Source organism: Lemur catta, chromosome 12 (genome assembly GCF_020740605.2).
Source record: "Lemur catta isolate mLemCat1 chromosome 12, mLemCat1.pri, whole genome shotgun sequence".
In the NCBI taxonomy this organism is placed as follows: Eukaryota; Metazoa; Chordata; class Mammalia; order Primates; family Lemuridae; genus Lemur; species Lemur catta.
The window spans coordinates 79,960,047-79,975,794 of record NC_059139.1 but is presented as its reverse complement, the minus strand read 5'-3'; the positions used below and the strand labels follow the sequence as shown (position 1 = coordinate 79,975,794).

The window sequence follows — 15,748 nt, the reverse complement described above, 5'->3', positions numbered from 1 at the left end:
ACACTGGGCGCCCGCGGGGGGCTGTGCCGCCGCCCACCCGGCTGTGACCGGTTCCTGCCTCTTCGGACGGGCCTGCGGTCACCCCACTCCCCCGAGCTACGGTGGGAGGGTCTGAAAAGCTATCAGTCGAGGGCTTTTGGAATCTTCGGTTTCCGCCTTTTTCACTTCCCAACCATTTTCCTGTTAACTCGGAGCTTCCTTTTTACTCCTCTCCCAGAGCCCGTGAGTCACTTTGCCTCATTACTTCCGAATATAAAAGGAAAAAGACAAAGCGTTTGTCTTCGGTGCTTCCCTTTCTTCTCTAAACTCATTAACTCTTAATTGAATGCCTGTATGATGTTTGATGTGTAAGAGCGGCAGAGAGCCTTTAAGGGCTGAGTAGAAATTTACTTTCCAGGAATTACAAATTTAATGGTAGGCGAAAGAAGTGTGGTGTTGCTTGAAGCAGTTTGTTTAAAGTGTTTTGCAATAGCTGAGGAGTGTGTTCTGGCACATGAGACTGTCATTCAGCGAAGACACTGTCATTCACCATGAAATCGGGATGAAAAGAACGAAAGGAGGCGGCGATCTTTGCTCCGCATTGCCGTGTTTTGAAGTGAGGCTCCAAAGCAGCGTGAGACAGGATGGGAGGAAACAGCAGATTGTTTTTGCTCTAATCTCACTCCACGTTTTCTGAACTCTGAGCTTCTGTTGTATTTTGAACACTGCGTGAGTGGGTCAGTTTTAGGAGTTTTATAGATTTCTTATGCACACGTGGTCAAGAAATATATTTACTATGGTGTGTGCTGGAGTACAGCTGAAGAAGACAAGCAAGCATTTTCATAGAGTTCTATGCTATATGTTAGTATAGGATTCGTGGGACCAAATAGAAAGGGCATGTACCTAATCGAGATTTCTTTAAAGAGGCCTTCCTTAATCACTCTTCCCAAAGGGACCACTTTCAGTCACCACCTAATGTTACGTATTTATTGACTTATTTGTTTAATATCTTTCTATTACCCTGGATTGTAAACTTCATGAAGGCAGGGTCCTTGTCTATCTTGTTTACCTCTATAACACACAGTAGGGCTACCCTATCCAATATGGTAGCTACTATTCATATTTGGCTATTTAAATTTGAAATAATTAAATCAAATTAAAAATTCAGTTTTTGTTTGCATAGCCACCACATTTCAAGTGCTCAGTCACCATATTGACCAGTGGCTATTGTTTCTTTCTATTTCAGCATTTTCATCATCTCAGAAAGTCCTATTGGACGGCATTACACTAGGACCTTGAATAGTATCTGGCATATCAGAAGCACTAAGGAAATATTTGTTGAATAATGTGAGCAGAATCCTGAAGGATGAACAGATTCTTACAAAAGAAGGAGTAAAACAGTATTTATATTTTTTCCTCAATTCATAGGTATTGATTGACTAGCAGAGCTCATACCTTCACCTAAATTAAGATTTCCAAAACTCAGTCCATTGATTGTAGTGACATGGAATATTTTAAAATGTTGATAAATCATATTTATATCATAGGGATTAATTTTATTTGACTTCAAAGCATTTGGGTAAAGTCTTCCACCCTATTTTTTTTATTGCTGATACATAATAATTATACATATTTATGGGGTATATGTGATATTTTGATACATGCCTGCAATACCTGTGTATGTCCTATTGTTAAATCATGATTGTTAAACAGTTGAACTTTGCTTGCAGCCATTGTTATAGGTCTGTGGTTGCACTTTCAAAATGCCAACGTATTTGGTCTATTGTATAAAATTACAGCTTGGACAAAACCATATAGACTAATGCACGTTGGCATTAAACTCTGTAATTCTGCTAACAGCGTAAGTAAAACAAAAAATTGTCTGACTTATTTAACAATTGATTTAATAATTTTAATATCGTAGAATTTACACCAGGCATTATATGCTAGGTAGTAGATATGTAACATCTTGGTGCATTGATTAAGCAATATTAATTATATCCATTTTCTGTCTAGTGGTTGACAAATAGAATTTTTGTATCATTTTTGGTTTTTTTATGGCTCACTTACTAACCACACTTAAGATAACTGCATGTGACAGTTTTTGTAGTGAGTTTTAAGTTTTTCTCTTTCCTGAATCACAGTCTTTACTTTCCTTAGTTTAGCATTAATTCCTTTTATGGCGTATATGATTCATAATTGACTTTAAGATGCTTGTGAAGAAGTTCCAATCTTTTAAGCAAAGGTGACTGATCACAGAATTTCTACTGATGCCAGTTTTAAGACAAAACAATGGATTGGCTAAGTCACAGTTCTTACCCAGTATTGCAGTTGAATTCCACAAGCATTTATAGAGTGCATACCTTATGTCTAGGTACAGGTATATAGTGTAAAACCAATGATTCAGGTGTTCCTCTGTTCATTTCTTTTTGCGAATATGTATGGAAAAGCTGACAAGAATGCTAATATTCAGTAGCTTAAAGAGTTTTTTGTAGGTATGAGTTATTGTTGCCATTTGTATTTGGGTAATGGAAAATAGAGTAGGCTTTTTTATTGAGAACGAAATAGTGACCATTTTCAAATGTTGTTTTTACTAATCCAACTGTTCTAGAAGAAAAATTTAGGCAATTTTTATTTCACAAGACATTTACATATACCTAGTCTTTCTATTCTCATGTTCTTCCATCTTTCCATATGTATTCTGTGTTGTAACTTGTTTCCTCCCATTCCATAACTATTTTGTCCTTTAATTTCCTCCCTTATCTCAAGTATATCATAGTCTGGCAGTGTATCTCTCAAAGTAAGTGGGTGGGAGGCTCTTAATTAGTGACCTCAGGGTGCTTATAAAAATGCACATACTTGGACCCCTCCCCAGATCTACAGGGTTGAATTCTCTTTGTGGGCCTGGTAGTCTGCCTTATAACAAGCTTCCCAGGTGGTTCTGATGCTCACTAAACTTTGAGACTGCCTGATTGGAGAAACAAGTATGCAAATAGTTACTACAGCAGTGCTTCCCAACTGAAATGTGCATGTGAATCACTTGGGAGTCTTGTTAAAAAGCAGATTCGGATTGCATACATCTTAGGTAGGGTCTGAGATGTCTTTCTAACAAGCTCCAGGTGATTCTGATATTGTTGATCCCTTGACCACAAACAATGATTAAAATAGTCACAGGGCATTATGGAAGTAATTAGCTCAACCTGAAGAGAGATAGGGACTCAGAGAAGGCTTCTTGAAAGAAAGAACCCAGAACTAAATCTTAAAGAATGTGCTCCAGGGTTGGGTTTTTTTGTTTGTTTGTTTTTTTTTTTTTTGCAATTGGGCAATAGTAATAAAGGTAGATAAGTGAATGTTGAGCAGAGACAGAACTTCAGTCATTTCTCTGATAGATCAAAATGTCAGGAGGTATTCTGGCAGGAATTAAGAGGTAGATGTGGGTCAGATCATGGAAAACTTTGTGTGCCTTGTCAAGAAACTTGAATTTGATTTGATGTAAGTGACCAGAAACAGTGGATCTTCATGGTTAGATATGCATTTTAAAGTGTTCATTGGATTTGAGAATGATCTTTGTATTGGGTGGGACAGGACCAGAACCAGGAAGACCAGTTAGGAAACTGGTGCAGTAGTTCTGGAGAGAGATGCTGGGACAGTGGAAGTAGGGATAGAAAAGAGGAGATGAAGAAGGAGTCCCAGCATTCCAGGACTGGAACTACCATCTGGTCTGGAGAATATGAGGCAAAAGGAGCAGGTTTAGAAAGGAAGATGATTTCAGTAATAGCACTTATCATATAACCTGCTTAAGGTTAGGAAGCTTTATTCATTTTTGTCATGACATCTTGTCTGTAGTAGATGCTCAGTGGGTGCTTCTTGTTGAATAATTCTGATAGTAGGAAAACTATTTAACAAGTTAAATAATTCCAAAGATGTATACTGTACTTAAAGTATTTACCAGGTGAGTCAGCCGTTGAAAAATATTATATTCTTAGAATTCATGCAGTCTTTCATTCATTCACTCCAAAATTTTTATTGGGGGATCTGTGTGCTAGTATTTTAACTTCATGATAAATTCTAATGTGTCTTCTAAAACTCTCTCTTCACTTGACATGGTTATCAATTTTCTTTGTGTTCTTATTTCTTAATGTAGCTGCTTGTTTATAAATAGAACTATTGACCTGGCGCAGCAGCTCACACCTGTAATCTAGCACTCTGGGAGGCTGAGGTGGGAGGATCACTTGAGGTCATGAGTTCGAGACTAGCCTGAGCAAGAGCAAGACTGTCTCTACTAAAAATAGAAAAAATGAGCCAGGCATTGTGGTGTGCGCCCCTGTAGTCCCAGCTATAGGATCACTTGAGTCCAGGAATTTGAGGTTACAGTGAGCTATGATCACGCCACTGCACTCTAGCCTGGGTGACAGAGCCAGACTCTGTCTCAAAAAAAAAAAAAACAACTCTGCAATATGATTTAGCCACAGCCCCACCTGAGGTCTAGGCAGGAATGCAGTCCATTCAGTCCATTGTTAAAGACACTTACAGATGCCACTAAAGACAGGGGTTGTCCCAGAAAGGGGCAGGACAAGTGATCCAAAACTCTAGTCAGCTCCCATAAATCAGTGTTTCTGATATATTCCCAAATTGTCACTCACTGCTGTAGCCTGACAGTACACTACTCATTGGTATCATATCATACAGTATGACTAAATTTTTTGTCTATTGCCCAGACTGTAAACTGTGTTTATTTCTTCTTTCCTTTTTTTTTTTTTTTTTTTGGTTCATTTGTTCTTATTTAATTCTTGGTTGTGATTTTTTTGTTCTTGTTTTTTGTGCTGCCTCTTAACCCTGGAATATTTGAGATCTTTAGGAGACGTTTAGTTTGCCCCCTCCCATGTGTGAATTGATGCACTGGTAAAGCAACTTAATTTACGGGGAAAATGTTACTTTTTTATCCATGTAAGATAAATGTTTTATAAGCATTGTTGAGAGTAGGAGAAGGGAGTAAGCAGGAAGACATGGCTTACTTCCTTCAGCTTCTCAGGCTGACTCAGAGATTCAGATCTAGGGAAAAAAAAGAAGAGAACAGAAAAATGTTCTCCAAAAGGAGTAATAAGGTAAAAATAACTTTATTGGCCTGATTTTAGGTGCATGTGTTGGCAAAATTACCCCTCTGTATTGCTGCACTGAGTCAGGTTGCCCATTAGTTTATACTCCAAGCAGCATAAAACCCTACATTATTTCTCTCAGAGGCCCTTAGCCCAAAATTCTTCTGTATGTCTTATGGCTTATTTAATTTTCTCACTCTCAAAGTTTTAGGAATACTTGAGAATTCTGGGGCGATCAGAAAAAGAGTGCTTTGTCAGCTTATCTTAGAGGGAGGTTGGACATTTGCCCTAACATGGCTTGTTAGTTCTATCAGCCATTGCTGGGTGCTTCCAATAGGGCCTTACTTTATAAACATATTCACCATACCTGTGTTAATCCCACAAACCTTACAGTCTCAACCTCAACTCTGAGTTGAAAATGCTGGACTTTCAGGAACCCTTAATAATTAAGTATGCAAGATTTTCAAATACTTTATTGATTTCTTGTGTTTGATACTTGTAAATGAAATGCATTCATATCTAGGAGCAAGTAACAGGACAAACAGATCATTCAGATAACACTTAAAGATAGCGGTGTAACTTTAGAGCAGGGTTTCTCGACCTCAGCACTGTTGACATTTTGGGCCAGATAATTCTTTGCTGTATGGGCCTTTTCTGTGCATTGTAGGATGTTTGGCAGCATCCCTGACCTTTACCCACTAGATGCCAGCAGCACCTTCCTCAGGTTGTGACAACCAAAAATATTTGATTATGATGTGTCCCCTTGGGGGCGGGGTTGTCTCAGTAGAGAACCACTATTATAGAGCAATGCTTCTAAAGCCTGCCTGCACATTAAAATCACCTGGAAAGTTGAAAAAAAAATAACAAAGACCCACATACCCAGACCACACCTTCTACCCAGAGATTCTGATTTATTAATAATTGTGAAGTAGGACTTGGACCTCTCTAGGTTATGTTGGACATTTGGTTTTTGTTTTTGTTTTTTTTTATTTTCGGAGTATAGACACTTTGGTTACATAGATTGCCTTTGCACTGTGCAACAAGTTTTCCCATCCCCTAGAGAATGTACTGCATCCATTCAGTGTGGATTTACCCATCCCCTCCTCCCACCTCCCATCTGCCCAACACCCTTTGAATGTTACCTTCCATATGTGCACATTAGTGTTGATCAATTAGTACCAATTTAATGGTGAATACATGTGGTGTTTGTTTTTCCATTCTTGTGATACTTCACTTAGAAGTATGGGCTCCAGCTCTATCCAGGATAATACAAAAGGTAGTTCATCATTTTTTTTTTTTTTATGGACTGCAAACTAGTATAACTTCTATGGAAAGTAGTATGGAGATACCCCAAAGAACTAAAAGTAGAACTACCATTCGATCCAGCAATCTCACGACTGGATATCTATCCAAAGGAAAAGAAGACATTCTGTAAAAAAGGTATCTGCACTCTAATGTTTATAGCAGTACAACTAACAATTGCAAAAGTGTAGAAACAACCCACGTGTCCATCAATACATGAGTGGATTAACAACATGTGGTATATGTATACTATGGAGTACTACTCATTTGTTTTTAATCTGATAGTAATGTGCAGCCAGGTTTGAGAAGCACCCCTGTGGAGGAGAACACCACACTGGAATTCAGACTTCCTGAGTAGTTTTGATTATCCAGTGTTGAAATCACAAGTAAATTCCTTGAATTTTTTGTACTATGTTTTCAACTAGAAAATTAAAGAGATGGACTATATAATTTCTGAATTTCTTAATTTAGAAAAGAACACCAACTTGTTTTTATAGCCTTTTGGATATGTTTTCTTACTACACGGTTTGTTCTGACAGGAAGCTCTTTATCTTATTTAACCTCAAGTCCTTCATGTTTTTCTCCACTTGTATCTTTTGCTTTTTTCTGTAATAATGCTTTAATAAACTAAGTTATTAGATGCTTAATTTTTTCTGACTATAATCATTCACTTGATGGATTACACCAAAACTAAAAAGCCTGTTTGAACTTTCCAGGAGGGTTAGATGTAGTATTGCAGGTCTTTTATTTGTTAGTTAATTCAATAAATATTTGAGTACATATAAACAAAGGAGACTTATCTCATGAGACATAAATACCACCAAGAACAGTGATTTTCAAACTTTGCTGCTGTGATGTAGACTTTTTTCCCATGTCTGAAGTATTATTTTGGAGAAGAGAGTTCCCATAGGGAAAATGGTTGCCAACCAGTGGCCTGTATGTAGAAAAGGCCATTGTTTTACAGAGTATTACAGAGTGTGATTAGATCCTAAGGTAATTGTTACTCTTGTCCCTCTAAATCAGGACAAATACCAATAATAATGGCTTCCATATTTTGAGTGCTTGTTGTGAGCAAATAAGCCAAATAACTGCGTGAAGTGTAATTGGAAGCTGTGAGTTAGTAAAGTGTAGGTATCCTGCCTAGAATCCTGTGGCTAGAAGTTGGCCAACTTAGAATTTGAACCTAGCTCATTTGGGAAATCTGAGCTCTGGACTACTGTGCAACACTTCTTCCCGCATGAAGGGGTTCCATGCTCTTAATTTAATCCTCATCCAGATAAATCACCTCTCTAATTCAGGTAGATCTCACTGGGTTGCTAGAATTAAATTGAGATAATATAGGAGAAATTATCCAGCTCAGTGTTCAGTACATGATCATAGTCTCTCAATAATATGTTTCTAAATATTTATTGTTCTAAAGTGTGCCAAAATCTCCTTAGTTTTAGTTTTTGCCCTTAAGCTTTGGTGGGAATGTAATTACTCTCTCTGGTTTTTCCTCCTGTTACCTAATGTATGGGAGCCTTTTTCCATCTGGGATCATAGAATTATGCTTGAAAAAGAAAAAAAAAATGAATGACTGTTTTCTCATTTCTCCTAAAGTTGGTACAGGTTGAGCATCCTAATCCAAAAATCAGAAATGCTCCAATATCTGAAACCTTTTGAGCACTAACATGATGCCACAAGTGGAAAATTCCACACATAAGTACTTAACACAAACTTGTTTTATGCACAAAATTGTTAAAATATTATATAAAATTACCTTCACACTGTGAGTATAAGGTCTGTGTGAAATACAAATGAATTTCATATTTAGACTTGGGTCCCATCCCTAAGATATCTCTTGTATATACAGATACTCCAAAATTCAGAAAAATGTGAAATCTGAAACACTTCTGATCACAAGCATTTTGGATAAGGCATACTCAACCTGTAATATCGTTCTAGATAATACTCTTCTAGATGCACAGGGGAGAAGTTAATTTATTATATACGTTAATGCCTTAGGGCATTAAGCTTAATTCTCTTTAGAGACCCTCATTGAAAAGGTTACTGAATTCATCAAGTGGCTCTGCTGTAAGATTTTAGACCAGATAATTTGAAGTATTAATTTATTACTATTAGTTATATGGATTATTAGATTATAGAAATGAAGTAATAGTGCTCAATCAAGCAACATTATAGAATGCTTTTCAACATAAAAAGAATTATATGTAACAAATTCTTTATGTTTAAAGCAACCACTAAGATATTGATTTTTATATGAATGCACAAGGTTTATCTTGGAGGGGGAGAGTGTTGCCTTATAGCTTTTCATTCCATCAAAGAATGCTCCTCTCTGGGAAAATGGAGTTGAAATGTATTTGTATTTTTTGTAAGTGTTTCTTATTTCACGAAATTCATTATATTAATAAATTTTTTTCTAAGGAGTCATATTATTATAACAGATTTGAATAAAGATAAATTTATTCTAACATTCCTCAAGAGTTAAACACAAGCTTTAAGCATAATTGCTCTTGGAAAATTAGTGAAAATTGACATTTTTAAAATATTTCCCAGTCTTTTGTGCTTATTTGTACTTATTAGATGCAGAGTATCCTCTTTGTTAATCTACTTTTAGCCTTCAGGTTGCTGATATACTGGCCTCTGTGGATTCGTATATGCTTCAATTGAGTAGGATTTTTTAAAAAATAGAAACAAAAATTTGACTGATACTATTAAGTTATAAGAATAAATTGTTGTGGGTTTTTTTTTTATTTTTGTAAGGTGGGAATATTGTTTAAATTATTGTAAAAGTAGAATGAGTTTATTATTTTTCTGATCCAGAAAGAGCTCAGTGGTTTGATAGTTAAGATGGAATTTTACATTTTTTTCTTTTAGGTTGACAATTGCATTTTTTGCACTCTCCGGACTGGATATGTTGGATTCCTTAGATGTGGTGAACAAAGATGATATAATAGAGTGGATTTACTCCCTGCAGGTCCTTCCCACAGAAGACAGTGAGTGAGTTTTTAGCATTTTATTTTTAGTGTGACTAGTTGTACTTGGCGTAACATGTGGTGGACTAGCAAATCTTAGTATTTATTCATGTGCTATTAACATATTTTATTCATCTATGTTTTCCTTGTGATATATTACTCTCATTCTGCTCAAATACAACACTTAACAAGTTGAATCATAAATCTCTAGAAAAAACAATTTAGAGTTGTCTGGGATTAAATTGAAATTCACAGTTGTAGCACCATACTGTGTTGTACACTTCCACATTGATGACTGCTAGTTGATTATTTGTAGTTGATATTTATGTTTGATTAGTTTTATAACATTGACTCTTTTTCATTCCCCACCATTCTTTGGTCCCTTCAGTGAAAAGCTGTTTGCTATGGAAAAGTTTTATTTCAGTCTCCTGGTTATTTTCCCACCAGTGTTTAATTAGCATTTCTTTAATGGTTTTGTAGAGCTCTTATGCTTCAGTCATATTTAGACTTTTTAAAACTTTAAAGTGTTTGATTAATTCTCAAAGTTCATAAATTACATGATCAACTAAATATACAGGCATTCGCCAGGTTGCAGACGACGAGACTTATGGCGTTCCATACTTATGAACGGGCTCTTTAGGCTCCCCATAAAGATAATTTATAATGAAATAATTAAATACATAATTCAGAAACTAGTTTCCTCCATGCATGTGAACATAACCGAGTTGTGTGAGTGGTTCGTTGGCATAGTATCTTTACGCTAGTGGCTAATCTCGTTTATATGGTCACTTACACACAGCATCACTTTTGGTTTAACTTTTTTATTTGACTTTATGTGTCTGTGTTTATCCTTATGGCCATGCCTCCAAAGCAAAAGTCCACTGCAAGTTCAGGTGAGCCTGCAGAAAAGAGAAAGGTGATTATAGTGGAAACAAAAGTAGAAATAATTAAGCGTTCAGAGAAAGACCAGATGCCATTATTCACTGGAAAGGCATTAGACTTCAGCCACTGGACCATCGGAACAATTATAAAGGGTAAAGTGAGAATAATGGAACATGTGAAAGGCAGTGCTCCAATGACAGTACCAGTTGTTACTAAGCGTAGTGGATTAATTATTGAAATGGAAAGGTTATTGATTTTGTTAGAAGATCAAAATAAGCATAGCGTTCTTACTAGCCTAGTGTTGATGCAACGTTAGGTGAGTGTTAGCCTTTAATATTCTGTTTAAAAATTTCTCCTATCTAAACTTTTTGTATTTGTTTGTTTTTATGTTTGTCTGAATTGAAAGAGCACAATGTTTCTGTAACTAATTAGTACAGTATTACACTGTATTAGTGTTACCGTATATGAGCCATTATAGTATTGTTATCACCGTATATGTGCTGTTCATCAGAGATCTGAGTTACATACAAATCTAACATAACGACATTGTCAGGAACATCTCATCCATAACCTGGGGACCACTTGTACACAAGTTAGATAAACTCTGTTATTCACTCTGTTAAGTATAAAATACCTAACATAGATATAACTTACACATGTTAAAAATTCTAACCTTAAAAAAGTCAAGCAAATAAACTCCTAGAAAATCCTGCAATTTTTATCAGTGGTCACCATTTATCTGTCTTAAAAGAATCAGAATTTATAAATTAGCAATATGGTTCATTGGTTGGAGTAATCATGTGTAAATCTCACCCAACCAACTTTGGAGAAATAACAAACTAAAACTTTATTTAGCAGGAAAGAAAGAAAGATTGTCTCTATTAACAGATGATCTTGGACATAGTTTGTGGCTTTCTACTTTGTTCTTGGAGTTCATAGTGTTTGTTTTTATGTAATTTTTAAAATCTATGCCTGTTTACAAATTCTTGTTAAAATGATTAAGCATTTTGAACTAGGTCTATCAGAATTTAATATGTAAATATCTCATCACTTTTCACCAGCAACATGAAGAAGCATATATGATAATTTGGTCAGTAGTTATAGATTCTACCATGTTGGTGAGAGGTTTATTGACTTCTCTGCTAAACTTGTGGCTAAGGGTTGTGATACATTACAAGGTACGGTCCTCATTCTCTAGGTACCTGTGGCTGAGGCCAGGTCATAGTCCTAGTCAGCTGCAAAATAGAAGCTATTTATGGTTTTCTTTTCTTGCCAGGATTTTTTTTTAATAGTTTAAGTCTGGGATTATTTTAAAAGTTAAATATTAGACAGATATAAGGTAGTATTATTATAGATTCTGCTTGATTTTTTTGCTTTTATACTAAAAATACATGCCATGATCAAATAATGGGCTGCAGTTTCTTTGAGAAATGTATCTCAGATAGGAAATTATACACACCATGGCACATAGAAAAGCTATTTTATAAGTTTTTGCTGAAATATATTTTTATATTATTTTTATTAAAAATTTGCTGATACTCATTCTCCTGAAATAAAATAACCATTCTCTCTGTAAAAAAGGATAGACCATAACATTCTAGTGAGAGAATTTATACTAGAGGGTGTAGTTTCCAGAACATTGGTCACTTACTCACCATGCTTCCTACTTTGTCTTTTCTTATATTTTCCCCCACTTTTAAGGACTATTTGGTGGCTCCATAATTGAGCTGTTTTGTGATCTGTTCTTTAATATTTGTTTACTTCCCCTTATCATTTTATTAGCAAAATGAGTTTTTTTATAACACTTTAATACTTGTATTCTTTTTAAAGGTTATATATTTTTTATATTATTTAATCTTTTGTTATGAGAGATTTGCTGTCATCTGAAGTTTCCATAATCCATAATAATTTACCATAATTATCCATAATAATTTTGTTTGCTATTATACATATGCACTAGAATGGCTAAAAATGAAAAAGATGGAAAATAACAAATGTTGACAAGAATGTAGCAAACTGGAACTCTCATACACTACTGAAGGAGTTTTACAACTACTTTGGAAAACTATGTGGTGGTATTTACTAAAGCGAAACATATGTAAATTCTATGACCCAACAATTCTCCTAATATATGCCCAACAGAAATGAAAATGTGTTCACCAAAAGATATGTACTAGAATGTTCACAGCAGTTTTTTCATAAGAGCCTAGAACTAGGAGCTATACAAACTACTCATAATTAGTACAATGGATAAATTATATATTAGCTTATTCACACCATGGAAAACGATACAGTAATGGAAATGAACAGTCTATGCAATCATTTGAGTGAGTTAGACATGTTTTGAGAGAAAGAAGGACTTAGTATATTATTTATATAAAACACAAAAATAAGTAAAACCAGTCTGAGCTCTTGGGAAGTGACTAAAAGGAAGTGGGAGGGGCTTTGGAGTGCTGGTTATGTACTTTTTCTTGAGTTGAATCCTGGTTATATAGGTGTTTATTTTGCAAAAGTGTATGGAGCTGTTTAATTATTATAGGTGTACTTTTCATTTTATTATACTTTGATGAAAGTTTCAAAATTTTTTGGAATTAAAGTTGCAACTCACCATATCTTTTGAGACCCATCAGCATTCTCTTTCCCATGTACTGTCAACTCCATGGACTTTGTTGGTTTGAAGCTCATTGCTAGTTTTTTTTCTTCAGTCATTGAAGCTTAATGACTGCTTAAAAGCTGTTTTTAAAATATTTTGACTTCCATCTGAATTGTAAACTTCTGGAAGGCAGAGAATGTGAATGTTTTACATTTCTTTTCCCTCTCAGTACCTAAAACGTTGTTGTATATCAGGGGTTCTAAGACTGTTAAATCACCTGCACCTTCTCCAACTTCTGTCTTCTTTTTTTTTGTGCAACAGTCTCACTCTCTTGCCTGGGCTAGAGTGCCGTGGCATCAGCCTAGCTCATGGGAACCTCAAACTCCTGGGCTCAAGCGATCCTCTTGCCTCAGCCTCTCGGGTAGCTGGGACTACAGGCACACACAACCATGCCTGGCTAATTTTTTCTATTTTTAGTTGTTTGGCTAATATCTTTCTATTTTTAGTAGAGATGGGGTCTTGCTCTTGCTCAGGCTGGTCTCTTCCTCTTTTCTATATTTTTACAGTTAGTCTAGAGCATCTGGCTCCTCAACTATTTTCTCATTCGTGAAGCATTTGCAGACTTAGTAGAATATCCTTTTTACAATTCATAGGTCTATATTTGTTCAACTTCAAGATTTCACATAAAATCTAGAGAATTTAAAAATCCAAAAATGGGCCAGGCGTGGTGGCTTACACCTATAATCCTAGCACTCTGGAAGGCTGAGGCGGGAGGATCACTTGAGGTCAGGAGTTCGAGACTAGCTTGAGCAAGGCAAGACCCTGTCTCTACTAAAAATAGGAAAATTAGCTGGATGTGGTGGCATGCGCCTGTAATCCCAGCTAATGGGGAAGCTGAGGCAGGAGGATTGCTTGAACCCAGGAGTTTGAGGTTGCTGTGAGCTATAATGACACTACTGCACTCTAGCCAGGGTGACAAAGCGAGACCCTGTCTCTCAAAAAAAAAAAATCCAAAAATGTTAAATAAAACCTGTAGATTATAAAGGAAAATTTTGATAGATTTGATTAAGTAAATATTTTAAACTTTTATGTAGTGAAAAATAACCAAGTTAAATAAGTGATAGACTTGCAGAAAATTGTGGATATATATAAATATATGTATATATAATAAAATATTAGTATCTAAGGAATTGTTAAAGATTAAGAATATTAATATCTATGGAATTAAATATTAAATAAGTTAAATAAATAATTAAATATTAATATCTAAGGAATTCGTAAAGATCAAGAAGAAAAAGATACATCATCCTTTAGAAAATGACAAAATTTATAAGTAGTTAAAAGTACTGCAGATAACCTGTAAATACATGAAAAGATTAGTAACCTTACTAGAAATCAGGGAAATTCGATCAAACAATGGTGTTAAATTATTTTTTTTTTATTACCTAACATGTCAGTTTAGCTAAAAGTTGGCAAGGATACAGAAGAAAGAGTACTTAACATTCTGTTGATGGAGGTGGGAATTATTACACCCTTTTGAAAGACAATTTAGCAGTATAATTTTTTACCCTGTCTGATATATTCTGATGTGTACTGTAATGGGTTGAATAGGGGCCCCGTAGAGATATGTTCACCCAGAACTTCAAAATGTGACCCTGTTTGTCATAAAGGTCTTTGCTGAATAAAGTACAGTGTCTGATTTGAAGAAAATGGAGAGTGAAAAGCAGTTATAAGGAATGAATCATGTACAGTCAAAAGAAATATTAAGGGAATTCTTCATATCAGAGCCTTTTTTTTTTTAAACCAACTTGATTTTTTTTATTGGCAATACACCTACAGTCTGATACTACATTCTTCTGCATCTGTCATGCTGATTTTCTAATATTAAATAGCTATCAAAACCATAATTATTGTGGAGATGATTATTTTAAGTTCCCAACTTATAGTCCATTGATATCTTAAAAAATGAAAATTTTTGGATAGAAGAAAATGTGTGAATAAACATATTTTGATTGAGTAGAAACTAAGTGCTAACTTAAAGTGTTCTATTTACTTCAAAGACAAGTGGGTTATTGGATGAGCGAAGGTCTTTCTAATACTGAAATATGAAATACTTAATTTCTCTATGGTTTTATGCTTTTAGCTTGCTCGCATGTAAAGAAGCAATGAGCTAAAGTGAAAGGACACTAGGTGAGAAGTTAGTATTTTAGACCTTACTGTGTTATTAACTGTTACCTTGAACATGTCACTTAACCTCTGGGCTTCTGTTTTCTGTTCTATAGAAAGCAAGGTTGAATATGTTGATCACATGAAAAATGGTCTTATAGAAGTATAAGGCATTCTGTAGGCAGTGAGGTGGGGTATAAATAAAAGGTACATGGTAAGAAATCATTATTTTGTCTATGCCTGGTATGGAAATTAAATGAGATTCCTATAAAGCACCTAGAACAGACCTGGCACATGGTGAACATTCAACATTAGCTAGCATGAAAATGGAGACAGTGACAAAACTTTGGTACTAAAAACTCTGTTTCTGAAAGATTGTATAATTAAACTGCTCTAGAGTCTGTATAAAAATAAGATGTATCTTAATTAAGCATGTTTTTATTTTCTAGGATCAAATCTAAATCGTTGTGGTTTCCGAGGCTCTTCATACCTGGGTATTCCATTCAATCCATCAAAGGTTAGTTTTTTGGGGGTCAGAAGGAAGGAGAAGGGAATATGGAGAGATTTTAGTAAGAGAGAAAACTGAGAAGTTATACAGAAAGAGCCAGGCTTCCAGGTTTCAATTCAGCTAAATACTGTCAATAATGTATATTATAAACTAAAACCTCTTAAGGGAAACATACACTCACTGTACTTCCTAGAAGAAAGTGTAGCACGTGATACACACAGAAATTTCTATTAATTGTTATAAAAAA

At 35.2% G+C, this 15,748-nt stretch overlaps 1 protein-coding gene across 1 annotated transcript in view; it reads left to right on the top strand.

Annotated features, from left to right (window-relative positions):
- The window catches only part of PGGT1B (protein geranylgeranyltransferase type I subunit beta), a 45,009-nt gene that overhangs the window by 251 nt on the left and 29,010 nt on the right, over positions 1-15,748 (top strand). Inside the window, exons 2-3 of the mRNA XM_045565969.1 lie at positions 9,255-9,373; positions 15,443-15,510. Coding sequence (XP_045421925.1) covers positions 9,255-9,373; positions 15,443-15,510 — 187 coding nt within the window. The remainder of the gene's footprint in view (positions 1-9,254; positions 9,374-15,442; positions 15,511-15,748) is intronic.